This window comes from Dermochelys coriacea, chromosome 6 (assembly GCF_009764565.3).
Source record: "Dermochelys coriacea isolate rDerCor1 chromosome 6, rDerCor1.pri.v4, whole genome shotgun sequence".
Taxonomy (NCBI): domain Eukaryota; kingdom Metazoa; phylum Chordata; order Testudines; family Dermochelyidae; genus Dermochelys; species Dermochelys coriacea.
The window spans coordinates 32,235,822-32,255,104 of NC_050073.1; the positions used below are offsets into that span (position 1 = coordinate 32,235,822).

Here is a 19,283-nt window from a genome sequence, read left to right on the forward strand (position 1 = left end):
TCTTCTGGCTCTGTCAATCTGTTTCTTCACTTCAGCAGGTGGGTACTGTAGTTGTAGGAATGCATGATAGAGATCTTGTAGGTGTTTATAGAGACTGGGAATGGATGAGTCATTACACAAAGTAAAACTATTTCCCCATGGTATTTCTCCCTCCCACCCCACCCCCCACTGTTCCTCTGATATTCTTGTTAACTGCTGGAATTAGCCTACCTGCTTGTCACCATGAAAGGTTTTCCTCCTTCCCCCCCCTGCTGTTGGTGATGGCTTATCTTAAGTGATCACTCTCCTTACAGTGTGTATGATAAACCCATTGTTTCATGTTCTCTGTGTGTGTGTATATAAATCTCTACTCTGTTTTTTCCACCAAATGCATCCGATGAAGTGAGCTGTAGCTCACGAAAGCTTATGCTCTAATAAATTTGTTAGTCTCTAAGGTGCCACAAGTACTCCTTTTCTTTTTGAGAATACAGACTAACACGGCTGCTACTCTGAAACCTGAAAGTGTCTGGTGTCCCTAAAGTCTTTTGCACTCCGATGAAGTGAGCTGTAGCTCACGAAGCTTATGCTCTAATAAATTTGTTAGTCTCTAAGGTGCCACAAGTACTCCTTTTCTTTTTGCGAATCCCTTTATGTATGTTTGAGTTACATAATTAGTATTTATAAAGTACTTGTGAGATCCTTGAATGGGAAGGCTTTATAGTCCCAATTCTCTGTTATGTCCACAGAGCGGCAGTAGAGAGAGGTAGTGGTTTGGAGCTGGATACAGATCTCTGATTCACAGCCCCTTCACCCCAGGAGGGTCCCTCCCACTCCAATGATGCTTCTGGCATAAGATCCCTTACACCAGCAGAAGAACGGATGTAACAGCGTTCAGATCCACCACACGCCTGGTATGTCCTGAGTCTGTCCCAATATTCCCACTTTTCCCCCTTATGCTGAAAATGTGGAGGGAAGCTACTATGGTCTCTACCAGCTGTGTATCAGCAGAGAATTCCCCTGGAAATTCTCTGCTGGGAAACCGGCTGGTTTAAGGCCACTTTATATCCTAAGACAGAGAATCTGGCCCTATATAATTACAGAGTTTTACACTGTTTGTATTATTAGCAGTGACTATCTCCAATTCCTATTGATATTCCTGTCTCAAAGCATGTTGTACGGAGAGAGACTGCCTCTATCCACTTCCCCTTAAAACACAATGCATTCTACTCATTACAACAGTGCCTTGAATTTTTTAAGATTCAGCACACTGTAAGTGTCTGGTGTCCCTAAAGTCTTTTGCACTCAGTGCAGTTATTCAATCAATTCACTGACTAGAACAAGTCAGCATTTAAAAAGAAATTAGAATGGGTTTTTAACTCTCTCTCTGTAAAATGTTTTGGATCTGGTGATAATTGTCTTCAAATCCATGATGCTCTGCATCATCACTTTAATTCTTGTAAATGTAGACATCTCTGGCTCATAACAATGGAGCAGGCAGGCAAAGGGACATGTGACATGCATGCATTCACCCACATTCTTAAACAAAACCAGCACAATTAGGTTTCCTAGTGGTAAATTATTCAGCTGAGAAGTTGAGATTTGTATTTCTATTGGAGCCTTTGTGTTGAGCCTTACGATTTTTTTAGACTCAGGAAATACAGTATTTCATTTGTAGGGTAGGCTGATGCTGTCAACCTTGAAAATGTCCCTTTAACAATGAAAGCTGAGCATAACGTATGAATCTTGTCTATTCATCTGTTCATTTGTCTATTGTTGGGGTTAGTGTGCAGGTACTGGGTGGTGCCGGTAGCCTGTGATATACAGGAGGTCGACTAGGTGATGTAGTGGTTCCTTCTGGTCTTAAACTCTATGACTCAAACTTGTCTCACTTTCTGAGATTGATTAAAATCAGAACTGCTGAAATTGGACAGTACAATGGATATTATTGGATGGGCCGCAATCCTCAATATACTCAAGAAAACAGTATACAAAGCATAGGATGTTTGGAAGGTTGCACAGAAACTGCCATATCTGATTAGACCAATGATCCATCTACTCCAGGATGCTGCCTTTGACAATGCCCCAAACCCACTGCTTCAGGGGAAGGTACAATAAATACTGTAGTAGGAAATTATGAAATAAGCCCAGAGAGAAAGTTTCCCCTAACCCCACATTAGTTAGTTGCTGGTTTATGACCTGATACATAAGGATCTATATGTTGGGAATCATTAAGAAAGGGATAGATAATAAGACAGAAAATATATTGCCTCTATATAAATCTGTGGTATGCCCACATCTTGAATATTGCATGCTGATGTGATCGCCGCATCTCAAACAAGATATATTGTAATTGGAAAAGGTTCAAAAAGGAGCAACAAAAATTATTAGGGGTATGGAATGGCTGCCATATGAGGAGAGATTAATAAGACTGGGACTTTTCAGCTTGGAAAAGAGACAACTGGGGGGAAATGATAGAGGTCTATAAAATCATGACTGGTGTGGAGAAAGTAAATAAGGAAGTGTTATTTATTCCTTCTCATAACACAAGAACTGGGGGGGGGTGTCACCAAATGAAATTAATAGGCAGCAGATTTAAAACAAACGAGTATTTTTTCATACAATGCACAGTCAACCTGTCAAATTCCTTGCCAGAGGATGTTGTGAAGGCCAAGACTATAACAGGATTAAAAAAAGAACTAGATAAGTTCATGGAGGATAGGTCCATCAGTGGCTTTTAGCCAGGATGGACAGAGATGGTGTCCCTAGCCTCTGTTTGCCTGGGAATGGGCGACAGGGGATGGATGGATCGCTTGATGATTACCTGTTCTGTTCATTCCCTCTCTGTCAGAAGACAGGATACTGGGCTAGATGCACCTTTGGTCTGACCCAGTATGGCCATTCTTATGTTCTTATACCCCATCCCAATACTCATGAGGTCTTTTTTGGAGTAGAGTGGGGAGTGTTTTTCTAAAAAAAAAAATTTATCCACAAATTATGGTAATTGTCAAAACAAAAGGTACATGAGCTTTGCAGAATACCTTCACAGATATAACAGGTCAGAACCTGGTCACTGTTACAGCCTCTTTGCACCATTCTGATAGGGAAAAGGAGCCATAAGATTGGCCAAAATGGCCAGATAAGAATTCCCCCAGCATTGGAGAATTCCAATTGATTACAACCAGTATAACTGGCCGTATGCAATTCCCCTTGCAGCTCCTGGCATATGGGGCATGTTGGGGTCATAGTTGGGGATGTGGGGAGGAAGGGGTCTTACAGAGCACTGCTGTGCTCTGATGTAATGGCTCCTTGAAGGCCCCTACAAACTGCTGTACTTTAGTTCAATCCTGAGTCTGCTCTAAGTTTCACCAGAGGCTGAACTGACACCAATAAGAGTAATGGAAGTCTTGAGCCATTGAACTCCTTACAGATGAAGTGGACTTTCAACCTGGATTCCTCTAAGGGTATGTCTACACTACAAAATTAGGTCAAATTTATAGAAGTCAATTTTTTAGAAAGCAATTTTATACAGTCAATTGTGTGTGTCCCCACTAAGTGCATTATGTTGGCGGAGTACGTCCACAGTACCAAAGCTAGCATAGACTTTCGGAGCGTTGCACTGTGGGTAGCTATCCCACAGTTCCCGCAGACTCTGCCACCCATTGGAATTCTGGGTTAAGCTCCCAATGCCTGATGGGGCAAAAACAATGTTGCGGGTGGTTTTGGGTACATGTCATCAGTTGCCTCTCCCAAAAAGCAATGGCAGAGAATCGTTTCGTGCCTTTTTTCCAAGTGGGCGCAATACTGCTTTCAGACGATGGCCCAGTAGGACTGCTAACAGTCATCATCAAACCATCGCTTCCGCTGCAAACCTGCTCTCCTGATGCTATAAATCCACCTCGCAGGTCCACTATATGACCGTCGTCATCCACCGCTTCCGCTGCCACTCTGTTCTCCTGCTCTCCTGGTGGGCTTGCAGGACCACTTCTGCTGCAACTCTGCTTGGCTGCTCTAGTCTCGCCATACCACAGCAAGCATGCAGCCCGCTCAGCTGTTGTATCCTGGCAGCAGATGGTGTCGTATGTCTGCAAACCATCATCATTGAACGACTGCTTCTGTTGCCACTCTGCTCTCCTGGTGGTCTCGCAGGGCTGCTTCCGCTGCAACTCTGTTCGGCTGCTCTTGTCTCGCCATACCACGGCAAGCGTGCAGCCCGCTCAGCTGTTGTGTCCTCACAGCAGATGGTGCAGTAGGTTTGCAAAACTGGTCATCCAACCACCACTTCCCCTGCAACTCTGCTCTCCTGCAGACGCCATACCACGGCAAGCATGGAGCCTGCTCAGATCACCGCGGTAGTTATGAGCATTGTAAACACCTCGCACATTATCATGCAGTATATGCAGAACCAGAACCTGCAAAAGCAGGCGAGGAGACAATGGCAGTGCGGTGACAAGAGTGATGAGGATATGGACACAGACTTCTCTCAAAGGACAGGCCCCAGCAATTTGGCCATCCTGATGGGAATGGGGCAAGCTCATGCCAGGGAACACCAATTCTGGGCCCGCAAAACAAGCATAGACTGGTGGGACCGCATAGTGTTGCAGGTCTGGGATGATTCCCAGTGGCTGCGAAACTTTTGCATGTGTAAGGGCACTTTCATGGAACTTTATGACTTGATTTCCCATGCCCTGAAGCGCAAGAATACCAAAATGAGAGCAACCCTCACAGTTCACAAATGAGTGGCGATAGCCCTCTGGAAGCTTGCAACGCCAGACAGCTACCGGTCAGTCGGGAATCAATTTGGAGTGGGCAAATCTACTGTGGGAGCTGCTGTGATCCAAGTAGACAGTGCAATCACAGAGCTGCTGCTATCAAGGGTAGTGACTCTGGGAAATGTGCAGGTCATACTAGATGGCTTTGATGCAATGGGGTTCCCTAACTGTGGTGGGGTGATAGACGGAATGCATATCCCTATCTTGGGACCGGATCACCAAGGCAGCCACTTATTGAATGCCAGCCTTCTGTTGCTTAGGCAGTCCTCTGGAGTGGAGTGGTTGGGTGCCCGGAGCACCCCCCCCACCTCCCACATTCTTGGGCATCTGGGTGAGGAGGCTATGGAACTTGGGGAGGAGGACAGTTGGTTACACAGGGGTTGCAGTGGTGGTCTCTGCCTTTCCTGCACCTCAACCACACGCCAGAGCATATCAGTTTGATCCTGCAGTAGCCTCAGCATTGCATCCTGCCTCCTTTCATCATGCTGCCGCCACCTTTCCTCTTGATCCCACCACCTCTCCTGTTGCTCCTACCACTTGTCCTCGCATTCATTTTGTGTTTTCCTGGACTCTGCCATTGTCTGCCTCCACACATTCTGCTGGGCTCTTTCAGTTTGGGTGGACTGCATGAGCTCAAAGAGCATTTCATCGCAAGTGCTTTTTTTCACCTTTTTACCTGCGCTAGCCTCTGGGACAGAAATGCTAGTTGCAGCATTGAAACATTTTCAGCTGTGGGAGGAAAGAAAGGGAGATTAAAATTGAAAAAGACATATTGGCCATTTAAAAGGAGGGGCTGATGTTTTCGGGTTAACGTGCATCACAAACTCAACTAAACCCCCCACCCCCACCCAATTCTCTGGGATGACTGCTTTACCCCTCACCCCACCGCGTGGCTAACAGCAGGGATTATTTCTTTTCAGCCACAGGCAAACAGCCCAACAGGAATGGCCACCTATGAATGTCCCCTTAATAAAATTCCCCTATTTCAACCAGGTGACCATGAATGATATCACTCTCCTGAGGATAACACAAAGAATAAAGAACAGATGTTGCTTGAATGCCAGCAAACACCAGGACCACACGCTGCCATGCTTTCTTATGCAATGATTCCAGACTACGTGTTACTGGCATGCCGTGGTAAAGTGTCCTATCATGGAGGATGCAATAAGGCTGCCCTCCCCAGAAACCTTTTGCAAAGGCTTTGGGAGTACCTCCAGGACAGCTTCACTGAGATATCCCTGGAGGATTTTCGCTCCATCCGCAGACACGTTAACAGACTTTTCCAGTAGCTGTACTGGCTGCAAATGTATCCCAAGTCTTCAGGGCAAATTAATCATTAAAAGTGCTTGCTTTTAAACAGCGTATTATATTTACAAAGGTACACTCACCACAGGTGCCTTCTCTGCCTTCAAGGTCCGGGAGCCCGGGTTGGGAGGGTACTGTCTCCAGGGTGATAAACAGTTCCTGGCTGTCAGGGAGAACTGTTTCTCCGCTTGCCTGGTGTGCGCTATTTTCCAACTTACCTCCTCATCATCTTCCTCATCCCCAAAATCCTCATCCCTGTTGCTTGAGACTCCCTTGCAGGAGTCCATGTACAGGTGTGGGGTAGTTATAGGGGCACCCCCTAGAATTGCATGCAGCTCATCATAAAAGCAGCATGTCTGGGGCTCTGACCCTGAGCAAGCGTTTGTCTCTTGGGTTTTTTGGTAGGCTTGCCTTAACTCCTTAAGTTTCATACGGCACTGCTGCGGGTCCCTGTGATTGTCTCTGTCCTTCATGCCCTTGGAGATTTTTTCAAATATTTTGGCATTTTGTCTTTTGGAACAGAGTTCTGATAGCACAGATCCATCTCCCCATACAGCGATCAAATCCACTACCTCCCGTTCGGTTCATGCTGGAGCTCTTTTGTGATTCTGGGACTCCATGGTCATCTCTGCTGATGAGCTCTGCGTGGTCACACCATGGTGGCCAAAAAGGAAATGAAATTCAAAAGTTTGCGGGGCTTTTCCTGTCTACCTGGCCATTGCATCCAAGCTGAGAGTGCTGTCTAGAGCGGTCACAATGGAGCACTGTGGGATTGCTCCCGGAGGCCAATACTATCAAATTGCATCCACACTAACCCAAATTCGACCCGGAGATGTCAATTTCAGCGTTAATCACCTCGTCAGGGAGGACTACAGAAATCAATTTTAAGAGCCCATTAAGTTGACAAAAATGGCTTCATTGTGTGGACGGGTGCAGGGTTAAATCGATCTAACGCTGCTAAATTCGACCTAAACTCGTAGTGTAGGCCAGGGCTTAGGATGCAACAAATCTAGTCTCTAACCGTCTAAAATTTCAGAATTACCGAACATCCAAAACACCAGTTTATGTCAATGGGAACTGTGATTGCTAGGTTACCTTGAATGCTATTGAATGCTGTCGTAATTACTACCTAAAAAAAGAGTGAACTTTTTTTTTTTTTTATAAGGAACCAAGAAGTGACAAAAATACACAGCAAAGCTGACTCACCTGCTTGGGTAGAGGGAGGGGAGTTCTGAGAAAAATGATTATAGGCAGCATACAATCAAACATCTCTGAAATCAAAAGCAATTACCATCAGTCTCCTAGTCATGCAATGAAGCACCATATTTATCTTATCTTTTGTCTACCCCAGCAAGACTTTCCCATTGTCAGCATCCCAGCAAAAATATTGCTTTCTGTGATGGGATGGATGCTTGCCTGCAGATTGCTTGTTAATAGTTTGTGTTTGGAGCACCTTTCAGTAGTAACAAGAGCAAAGCTCACTGATATAAATGAGGACAGCAGTTCTCAAACTTTAGTAACCCAAGAATACCCATTTTGATTTAAAATTTTGCCATGGACCCCCAAGCCTACCCCACCCCCAGGCCCCACTCCCACTCCATCGCTTCCCCAAAAGCCCCATCCCCATCCACCTCTTCCCCCCCGCTTCACCTGTGCCCCTCCTCTTCCCCGTCTCTTTCCACCCCCAAGTGTCCCTGGCCCCCCTCCTCTCCCAGTGCCTCAGCAGTTCCCCTTCATGCAGGAGGCGCTTGGAAGGAGGGGAAGTATTTGAGGGAGGGGAAGGAGTTGATCAGTGGGGCCTGCAGACCCCCTGGAGTTCCCTCACAGACCCCCGTTTGTAGATGGTGTTTGTTGACAGGCCTAGCAAAAGTTCAGAGGCACATTTTGCCTGTGTTTTACTCCTTGGCAGTCAGTTTTCTTCACCTGAAATCCACCCCTTCTTTCTTTACCTAATTTTCTGCAAAGGTGGGGGGGCTCTGGAGCCCCCGATCTTTATTATGGTTTAAGTGGCTTTTGTCAGGCAAACCGCCATCAGTGGGCAGGCACATGTTTATGCTAACATGGGGACACAAAGGAGAATCTATGTTGAATAGACACCTAGGAAGTGCTCCATTTTTAAGTGATATCCAATACCTTTAATTGTATTTGCTTGAGAGCACTAACAATTAATAATAAAATCTGTATAGGAAAATGGGGATTGATCCTGCAATTCACATGAGTACTGAAAGCAGCCTCATTGGAGGATGCAGGGAGAGAGTCTGCAGTCAATGAGGGTTTAGAGAAAGGGCTGATTACAGGATTGGTCCCTTGCTTGCCTAAATGTGCAGTCAATACACTAGAATTGGAATGGTCCTATAAAAACTATTAGTTTTCAACATTAATGATGTGAAACTATATCTCTCACTGTTGCTACTTATCTGGTCCCATATGTCACTCTCAAACCCATTCTTAATGAATGATGTAAGCACAGGAGCATCTGTTCTGTTTTCATAGTTTGTTTTTGGTACAGTAAAATCTGATTGAGTCTCACAAATGAGTAAGAAATCTCTTCTAAATTACCATATTTTACAAATTAGCAAGTTCACACACACACACGAGCAAATATAATGAATTAAACATACTTTGTTCACTTCTTTTGAAAACTGTAGCTTAACTCAATTATTTATAAGAAGCCAATGTATTCTAGGTAATGTATATATCACATTTTATGTAAATAATGAAGTCTTCATAGCATGAGACCTATAGCACAGTTATATTTTTGCTGAGAATTAGGGAAGAACCATTTTTGGGTTTAAAATGAAGTGCAAGAATAAAGCAGCTTAGCAAAGTTTTACTGAAACTCTCTAAAGTATTTAAGCAGGTTCACATTTACAGCTAGAAAGGAAAAGAGACATCAAACAGTTCAGGTTGCTGGGTAAAGGATAATGAAGAATGTTCCCTGTATATAAATTAAGTTCTGAATTTTAAAATGTAGAGCACTTTCTGTCACCATTCAAAAATACTATCTTCTACAGTCACAGTAAAGAACAGTTTTGTTTAATAAAAGGCAATATTTAATTTCCAAATGCTATAAAATTGTTATAATTAACTTTTAGAACATATGTATGCAGAAGCTAAGAATATATAATCTACCACCTAAGTATGAAGGATAATTAACACAGTGAACTATTTTTCTTAATACCTCTGTCATCTGGAAGACTATTATGTAAGTTTTAATTTTTAAAACAATGTTTATTTCTCATGCTCTGAAACCTGGAGGTTTAAGTGTAAGAATAAAAACAAAAAATCCGAAGTCAAGTAGACACCAAAAAAATCTGAACAGTACTGCATTTGACTGAGGCAACCCACAACAACCAGTATTTTGCACATTTCCAGATAAGTGTAAGCTTGCCAGGTACGTCTAGAAAAGGGAAACAAAAAAATATGACCTGTCCTACTCCACAATAGAGTAGGTCAGGACCTGAAGGTGTCATTCTTTCACCAGAAGATACATAGTTGTGTCTTTTTCATGACTGTCCTTGCTCACCATTATAGGTGCACCAATAAAATAAAAAAAAAAAAAACCACGACATCATCCAGATTTTTCTCTTTGTAATGTTTGATTAAACACCTTCCCTATTTATTTGAATTATGCAGTATAAATTTTGGGGAAATAAAACAACTTACTTTTAAATTACAGAATTAGACTACAGCTAACCCTAACATAGAACAACATAGTAACTGAGTAGCATATGATTCATTTGACGATCTCATTAAACTATTCACTTAAAAGTTTTATGACAGGATATGTTCTCACAACATACATAATACACAGGATCACTTGGTCCAAAGTTAAAGCTACAACACGAGTGTAGTTTAACAGGTGATAGATGAAAATAGATAAGCAGCACAGACGGTGTATATGCAAGTTACTGTGTGAAAAAGGCTCAGTGTGAAGGTTGAATTCAGTAAATTAAAACTTTACCTGCTATAAATTTCAAGTGTACTCCTTTCCAGCCTACCTGCTATCTTCTGCTGTTCTGAAATAATGAATAAAGCAGTCTTTGAAATTAAAAATCAGTTTGAAAAATATATATAAAGAATGTGTCTATATGCAGACTATTTATTCAGATGTGTAGGACCAATACACTTCTCAGCTAGGATTTCTCCTGTCTTGTACTGTCTACCACTATTCTTTTTTTGTTGTTTCCTAACTTTGGCTTCACTAACTGTGTTCTAGAAACTATATTATCTGAATCACCTTTCACTTTAAAGAAATAGGATGAATTAAGCAGCATCTGAATGTATTTCACTTGATCTGATTTTTGAGATTGAGTGAACACATGATTTTCTCTTTCCTCCTCAAACACTGGACCAGCAGGATGATTTTCTATATGACACACAGGCTCTAATGTGTGTTTGGAAGATACATGAACACCATCACCTGCACCACCCAAGGACAGTCTTCCTGTATTCTCAGCACTTGACCTAATTCTGTAAGGCAAACTGAGGTCCAGAGGTTGTTCATGGCAATCTGTAAATCTCTCTCTCATTCTTAAGGAGGAAGCAAGTGCTGGAGAGCTGAAAAAGTCTTCTGTCTGAATTGCACACTCTCTTGTAGCTGACTTTCTACCCCTACTTGGTGTCAAACCGTACTGAGAAAACTGACTCTGTTCATCACATGTTTCTCTCTTTGAAGACATCTGAGAAAAATCCAAAGTATCTGTAGAGTTTTTTTGTCTAAACCTTCTTTCTACACTTGCATCTTTAACATGGTTTTGACTGTAGAGGGATAAGCAAGTACTGCTATTATTGGGAATTTGCACTGGTAAAAAAGACTTCTGGGTAATAAAAAGCTCTTGACTAAGATCAACGCTGCTGCTTATTTCTTCAGTTTTTGAGTTCATATGAGAAACTGTCTTATCTCTCAGGGTTTCCACATTGAATTCATCTTCTGAGTCATAAGTTTTAATCTCCAGAGCTGCTGGACTAGATGACAAAAGAGGCTCTGTACTACTAGCGCAGCTGTTTATTTCAGTAGTGTTGGAGCCTAGTAAACAGCCAACAGGGACTTCCTTATCCAATTTCCTGCGCTTTTTAAAACCTGCTATGATTCCACCACTAAAATAATGCACAGTAGAATCAAGACCTTGACGTTTGCAAGTTGTCTGAGACCAAGAACTATTTCTACAACTTAATTCATTACATTTACCATTCTCAGTTACAAAAGAATTATGTGATGAGGGAAGGCAAAGACGTTTTTGTTTTCCTTGAGTAATACCCTTCTGTACTGTTCCAGAATTTTTATAATATTGTTTGTGATTTACTTCTCTAGAGCTCTCTTCATTACCATCAATTACTTTTTTATCTTGAAGTAGCTTTATTTTCTTTGCTTTCTTTTCAACAAATGGCCAGGGGACAAAGGAGTTTTGCTTATTGCAAAAGTCTTTTTTTGTTGAATCCAAATGACTTTTTGCTTTAGTATCATGTTTGTTCTTTTTAAGATGTTTATTCTTTTTAAGATCAGTGTCATTGGCAGTGTTTTCTTCATACAAAACCACATTTTCCTTTCCGTTACAAAGATCAGGCTTATTTTTCCTTTCGGTTTCCCGTGTCTTCCATTCTCTTCCATGCTTTTTGGATTTGCCTTTCTCTTTGCCAAGACCTTTTTGGGGAGTTTTTATGTAATCAAGATAGCTTCCAAACTGATATAAAAGTTTAATTTCTTCATCTGGTTCAAACTGTGTAAGCTAAAAAACAAAGTATATAAGTAATGTAACTAATGTATCCAATATACAGTAACCTATGAAACAGTGTTAATACAATAGCACATACTAGCTAATCTCTGCTCCCATAATCTAAACATGTAACATCATGTGTATAATAAGTGCTACAAACCTACAACAGCCATGGGAAAAATCCAATCTGACATGCTGCTCCCACATCTGCAGCGTGACAAAAAATATATATATTTTTCATATGTTCTTTGACAAGCATGTATAATATATTAAATTCGAAGAAGCTACATTAATGCAGTGTTAATTTGTTCACATTTAACATCTTGAATTGGCTCTGGTTTAGGTAGTTTTTGGCACATAGGCACTGATGCTGTAGTCAGGAAAAATCAGTAATATGGTAATTTACCCAGAAAATATTAGATAAGAGCATTCTTTTATTTTAATGATATAACCAAGAATGTCAAGGTTACAATAGTGGAAAACATCACTTCCTTGAAATCTGCATTTGGCTAGAAGATTGACATTTTCTTCTAGGGATGGGCATTGCTACAGTTATTTCAAGACACCTGAGGACTGGATTATTCTACCTACACCTACATTGCAGGAGACTCTTTTCATAAGACATATACAATAAAATACATAGCAGGAGAAAAATGGCTAAGTTAACCTTCTTGTTGGAACCATATGTTTAGTCTAGTTTGCTTTTGTGGAAATATATCAACCTAACTGGATAATAGTCGTTGTTTGTAACTGCAGTACTATCTATTCTGGAGAGGTTGTCAAAAACACCAATGTTTTTGTGGAGTAGATAAGGCTTGTTAACGTCCTTATTCCTAAAATGTTTTGCCTCAAATTGGTGCTGTTTGGAATTAGGCAGATGTAGGCATAAATAAAGAGGAGAGTGGTGGTTGGGGGGGGGGGGGGATCTGGAGTAGGAGAACAGCAGAAACCAGGGTCACTTTAAGTAGAAACCGGGAGGCTGCAGCTACAGCCTGGATTTTGGGGCAAGCTTGGGAATAGTAAAGAAATGTGGATGATTGGATGGAATGGGAGGATGGTCAGGTAAAGCATCTAAGTTTTCAGCCTGTAACGTGTATAACAGGGAACCTGAGACTTTCCCTTCTCCCCAGAGTTAAGCACAGCCAGAAGACAGAATTTATCTTCATAAAGCTCATATATTTTAATCTCATGGTTTTTGGTCAGGGATCTCTGATGTTCTGGAGATTGGCACTCTCCCTCTTTGGGAATTCCTCCCACAGCTTTTTTTATTATTAAGATCTGGATAAATAGTATATGTAAGATTTTTCCTGCATACGGTAGAAAGCCTCAAAATATCAAAAAGGGGAAGGATCGTGGCCTCTTTCACTTCTTATATCAGAAAGTATACACGTAAAGCTCAGAGTCTGCCAGAAAATAAGGACAAAGAAGGAAAGGGGAGTTGCCTAGGCAAGGGATGGTTGCAGAGATCCATTCTGAGAAGTTTCAGAGTTACGAAAGACTAGACTCATCCCTGTGCCCTTACAAAGCCTGGGGGTATGAAATAGTTTTCACTCCCTCTCTCATGGGGCTCAGTGCAAGTTTCTGACAGCAGGTCAAGTTAAAGCAGAACTCAGCCTGTTTAAGCTGCCATGGCCCCCTGTGGACACTGTGGGTACGACTACACTGCAATGTAAACTCATTCTCAAGTCTAACCCCTCTTCCATCTACACGCAACTCACACTGACCTTGGGTCCTAGGCTTGATCTCGGGGTGGGGGGGAGGGTTGGAAGGGTTGAGCCTGAGTCAAGTTGGGATTCAGGGTTCAAGCCCTATTGCTTTGCAGTGTGGACACAACCCCACAGGACTTGTACTCTGGGAGCCTGCCAAAAGTATTTCATAATCCCACAGCCAACTTTCTTTGTCCTCTGGACAATCAAGTTTGGTGGACAGTCAAGTTTTTCCACACTGCACCATGAACGAAGGGCCAGAGCAGCCACGTTTTGGGATGGCACTAGGAAGTCTGGGATATGGGTGGTTGTACTCAGGCCTGCATAATGCAGTGTAAACACTGGAGCCTCAGGGGCCAACAATTCCTAATCTGGTATTACAAATAAGTATAGACACTCAAGCCCTAGATTAACGAACCCAGACTCTGATAATTCAAGTTCTACATGCCCTGGGCTTATATTGCAGTGTAGACAAATCCTATGACAGCTGGGGCATAAAGGAAATCCTCACCTTGGAACCTCAGACCACAGTCATGCCTCTGCTGCAAACAAAAATACAAAGGGGCTGCAGGACACCAATGAACTTCCCTCTTGTTCTTCAGGATACATTCTGAATGGAGCTGTTCCTTTGAAACCACAATTTAGAGGAAACCCTTAATGGAAATAAGAGTCTGAATCCACTGCTGGGAGTCTTCTCCAGCCAGGTAAGAGACTCAAGAGTATGTCTGCACGTAAAGGGCCAGATTAAAAGGTGGAGACAAAATCAGAGGTGATGTGTAAGTGCGTCTGAGCATAATTTAACACTACAAGGTGTGTTGGGGGAATGTAGCAAAAAGGGCTATTAACATGGGATAAAATATGTCAGTTAAAATAGCCACCAAGGATAAGCTTCCTGCACATTACAAAGTCAATTCCCTTTCCCCAGTCCTCAGATAAAAATGCTAACACCATACCTGCTCTCCAGCAGCATCTTCCTGCAAAGATGGTGATGACAAACAAGGGCAGCACTTGTATTTCTTTTTTTTTATTTTGCCTTTTGGAGCCATTTAGTTCATCCAACAGGTGTATTCTAGAAATTTTTTAAAGTTGCTTTTAGAAAAAAATATTCAGGTTTTATATTTATGTAAACAAATATGCCTTTTACTAGAAACATGATTCCAAAACACTTACATCATTTAAAAAAAGAAAAGGAGTACTTGTGGCACCTTAGAGACTAACACATTTATTTGAGCATAAGCTTTCGTGAGCTACAGCTCACTTCATCGGATGCATCATTTAGTACCTCAACTTGCAATCCTTAATCCAGCAAAATGACCAATGACTCCAGTAGGTGTGCTGGCAGAGTAAGGATTGCAAGATGGGGCACTTAGCATAAAGATGTTGAATTACAGGAAAAAGTAGCAGAAATCTGGGAGCGAGTTTTGAAGAGCCCTTTAAACTACATACTGCTTGTACTGTAACATAAGAGACAGGAGCCTTAAGTCTTCTGAGTCAAATCAACAGGGCACAAAACACTACATCTGGAAGCTTTCAACCACACTATTTTGTCAGCCTCTTAAAATGTTCTGGAAAATGCTGCAGATAAGGAGTGAGTCAGTCTATGTCTACACAAGGGGTTTTTTATTTTGCCATTTCTCAGCTTCACTTGTAGCACCTGTTACTGGATGGGGGCATTTTAAACACTACCACATCAAGCAGCACCCCCTGTTGCTACCATAAGTAGAGCTGTACTAATGTAGCGTAAGAAAAAAAATTCAGTTGTAGATAAGGTCTTAAAGAACAAAGGGTACTGCAGGCTTTCAGGAAACAGCTTATCGTGGGTACAGAGCCAGTAAAAACTCCAGATCAGGCCTGGGTTACAGATACCAGTTGCAGGAAGAGCTTCAGGGCAAACTTTCCATCAAACTGAAAAGGAGTACTTGTGGCACCTTAGAGACTAACAAATGTATTTGAGCATAAGCTTTCGTGAGTATGCTCAAATAAATTTGTTAGTCTCTAAGGTGCCACAAGTACTCCTTTTCTTTTTGCGAATACAGACTAACACGGCTGCTACTCTGAAACCCTTCCATCAAACTGTAATCAGCATGTAAGTGTTGAGAGATGAGCCCAAACTACACAATTCAGATCTGGAGTTGAACCACTGTGAAGTCTGCAAGAATTTGAATCGCAGGGGTCACACCTTCCCCCCCCCACCCCCCAATCCTGGGTTTGGATATTAAACCCTCTCCCTGCCCCAGTGGAGGGGGGTTACACAGTAAGGGGGTGGTGGTAATTAACCCCACACCAGGGGGTTACACAGTAACAGATTAAACCCTCTCCCTGCCCCAGTGGAGAGTGCTACACATTGGGGGGGGGGACATAAACCCTCTGCTTGCCCCCAATGGAGGAGAATTACACGCTAACGTGGGGGGATATTAAACCCCTTCCTCCCCCAGCCCGGGGGGGCTACATATTAAAGGGGGTGTTAAACCCCGCAGCCGCCTGGGTTACAGGACAACAACGAGGGCATGAAGCCCCCCCAGTGGCAGGGGCTGCAGCTTCCTACCCCCTGGAAGGGACACGGCGCGCTCCTGTCCCCCCTGCGGGGCCGGGGGTTCGGTGCCTCCTTGCAAAGGCTCTGGCTCGCCCCGCCGAGCTCCCAGCGGCTGCTACGTTTGAACGGCGCCCGCCACCGCCACCGCCCCCTCTCCAGGGGGGAGGGGCTGATACCGAGCTACTGGGCGCTGTCACGTGACAGAGAAGCCATTCGTAGCGCGTGGCGGGGGTGGGGGACCCGCGACCTGGGAAGCGCCCAGCACGCGCCACTGCTGCCCGCCAGCTACCCCATCCTCCCGCGTGGGTCAAAGGAGCCGTGGCTGGCGGAATTAACACTTCCTACTCGATAGGCAGCCTCCGTAGGAGTTACCCTGAGCTGCTGCTGCTGCTGCTGGAGAGTCCGCCATGCAGCCTCACCTGTAGAAGCAACTCCCGGCCCTGGGGCCGCTAGTAATGATTGCAATGGGTGACGGATCCGGTTTGTGGTCCTCGATCTGATCTCCAGCCGCCCCATTTGGAGCTCTAATTTTTCACTTTACAGAGAGTCTGATATGACCCCGCCTTTGCTCTCTCATAGTGATACCCCCCCCCCCCCGAGCTACCTCTTTGTGCACAGGCGTGAGTTCATTGTGTTGCAATATACCTGTTACTATCACTGCAAGTTTCCTTGTCGGTGAATCTTTTCCATCGTTACCATCATGGCATGCATTCAAAGTGACTCATTTCTTTCTCCTTTACCTGCCCCCCCCCCCCAAACTTAAGGCATTCTGCTCATGCGTTTGTGCCAATGAATTAGCTTCTCTCACCATGCCTGTCCTCTGCAGACTGCTAGGAGACGTCAGCTAACATGCTAAACCGTGCTCCAAAAATGAAGGGTGTGAGCAGTATGTCCAGACATCAGTTTGCTAGCTTGTACTTTTGGAGTCAGTGACAAATAGGAGTTGGGAGGTGCTGTTCCCACTGTACACTCCTCCTATTTGGAAGAGCTGCAATATGTTCCCTATTGCAAATTGGGCTCTGATCCTAAATTCATCTAAGTCTGTGAGAATTTTACCAGGATCCTATACCTAGGAGGTACCAACCTGTATTTCTGCCCGCCCCCCCCCCCCCCCGCCAGTAGCATGGAAGGTAGAATTTGGCCTTTCAAGGTGCATAAACTACTCTCATTAACACAAATGGGATTTCCACAAGTGCATTAAGAAGTCATTACAGCTCAAAATGCATTTTGTTTAGACTGCTAGCACCAGAAACTGCATTGTAGTTTTGAGTACATGATATTGGGGACAAAAATAAGATGGCAATATGATACAATGTTAATAAAGAAATGTGCAGTCCTACAAATCCTCATGAGGAATTTTATTTCCCACAAGTATTTGGAATTTAGTTATACTCCCATAGGGAGTTTATAGACAAAGTTAATGGTTTCATGGAAAAGAAAATTAACCTCATCAGCCAATATCTGAATGTCCCCTGTTCTGAAACCAACATGAAACGATAATGTAAGCAAAACAAGAGTCCTTCTTAACTTTGATGGATCCTAAACTGCTAATTTGCTGATGGTGAAGTATTGATTAATAATTAATTAAAAGCACTTCAGGATTGGCTGGAATGCAAAAGGCTAGGTATGTAGCTGAGAAGAATAGGAAAGGATTTACAAACTCACTAAAAATATGCCAGAAAGCAATATTTAAAAAAAGTATGATAAGTACTGCTTACTTTATAACATCACCGTTTTGTTTTGTTTTTTAATATCCTGGAAAGTTTAGTTCCTTTTATAATGACATCTCATTCTTTTGTTAGTACAAGATTAATCACAAAGGTATAATTTCTTTACACATGCCTTTGTCATATTCTTAATTGTCCTTCTTTTAGCTTTATATTATAGACAATAGTTTCTCCTTAGTAAAGGCTACAACCAGCTTTTCATTTAGAGCTTGATTTTACCACCACTCTACCCTGTTCTAAATCTCTCAGAAATAATTTTTTGTACCTCAAATTTTGCATGCAGATCTTCAGCCAATGGAAATTTTAAGAGGAAAGGTTAAGAGGAATCAGACAACCCATTTCCCAGTTATAGAACTTAGCAAAATATAGGTGTACTTTAATGATACTATTATAGATATTTATATTCCAACTCTTGGGTCTCAGCTCAGTAGAGTGAGACAAACCAATAAGGAGCTAAGGCCCAAGAATGAGAATCCCTTTGAAATTATACCTTCAGAGAAGCAGAATTACAGGTAAGTAATTTTTCCTTCTCTATAGATATCATTCAGAAGGAATTTACTCTTGTTTCTTAGCTTGTTAGTGGCCTGACTCGTGTTAGAGAGCTGAGACCCACAAGTTGAAAGCCAGTTAAATATCTCCAGAAATGCAGCATTATAGGTGAGTAATTATCCCTTCACTTTGTGAAAATTCTTCCAATGCTTTTTGACATTGCATAACCAATAATAATAATAAAAAAATCACCTGGCCTAGAAACTTCATATTTGTTTTACTGAAGGGGAGGAAGGATGCTCCAGTGGGTAAGGTACTTGCCTGAGATTTTGGAGATCTGGATTTAATTTCCTGTACAGCTACAAGTCTCCTGTGTATTCTGTGGGCTCAGATACACGAAAGGACTTAGGCCAGAGGTCCCCAAAGTGTGGGGTGCACCTTCCTAAGAGGGGCATGGTGGGATCTTTGGGGGGAGCATGGCAGGTCTGGGCCAGTGCCAGCCCCCCTGGTAGGGTTGCCAACTTTCTAATCCCACAAAACCAAACAGACTAATCCCGCCCCTTTCCCAAGGCCCTGCCTCCTGCTTACTTCATTCCCCCTCCCTTGGTGGCTTGCTCTCCCCCACCCTCACTCACTTTCACTGGGCTGGGGCAGGGAGGAGATGAGGGCTCTAACTGGGGTTGCGGGCTCTGTGGTGGAACCAGAAATGAGGGGGTTCCAGGCTGGGACAGGGGGTTGGGAGGGAATGAGGGCTCTGGCTGGGGGGTTCAGGCTCTGGGATGGGGCGGAGGATGAGTGGTTCAGGGTGTAGGAGGGGGGCTACAGGTTGAGGCAGGGAATTGGGGTACAAGGGGGTGAGGGCTCCATCTGGGGTTGCAGTCTCTGGGGTGGGGCCAGGAATGAGGGGTTTGAGGTGCAGGAGGGGGCTCCAGGCTGGGGGTGGAGCAGAGGGATTCAGAGTGGGGGGGCTCTGGCAGAGGGTTGGGGTGTGAGGGGGTGAGGGCTCCATCTGGGGGTGTAGGCTCTAGGTGGGGCCAGGGATCAGGGGTTTGAGGTAC

The 19,283-nt window shown here is 43.3% G+C and overlaps 1 protein-coding gene across 2 annotated transcripts; it reads right to left on the reverse strand.

The window, feature by feature from the left end:
• Positions 1-8,804: 8,804 nt before the first annotated feature.
• LOC119857626 lies at positions 8,805-16,754 on the reverse strand. 2 transcript variants are annotated; one of them, XM_038406814.2, is made up of 3 exons: positions 16,655-16,754; positions 14,430-14,545; positions 8,805-11,782 (listed from the first exon to the last, which is right to left on the reverse strand). In XM_038406814.2, the coding sequence occupies exons 2-3, from the start codon at positions 14,520-14,522 to the stop codon at positions 10,190-10,192; spliced, it is 1,686 nt and encodes a 561-aa protein (XP_038262742.1). In that variant the 5' UTR covers positions 14,523-14,545; positions 16,655-16,754; the 3' UTR covers positions 8,805-10,189. The 2 variants fall into 2 exon arrangements, with proteins under 2 accessions (XP_038262742.1, XP_038262741.1); XM_038406813.2 differs by lacking the exon at positions 16,655-16,754 and adding an exon at positions 16,022-16,161.
• Positions 16,755-19,283: the final 2,529 nt, after the last annotated feature.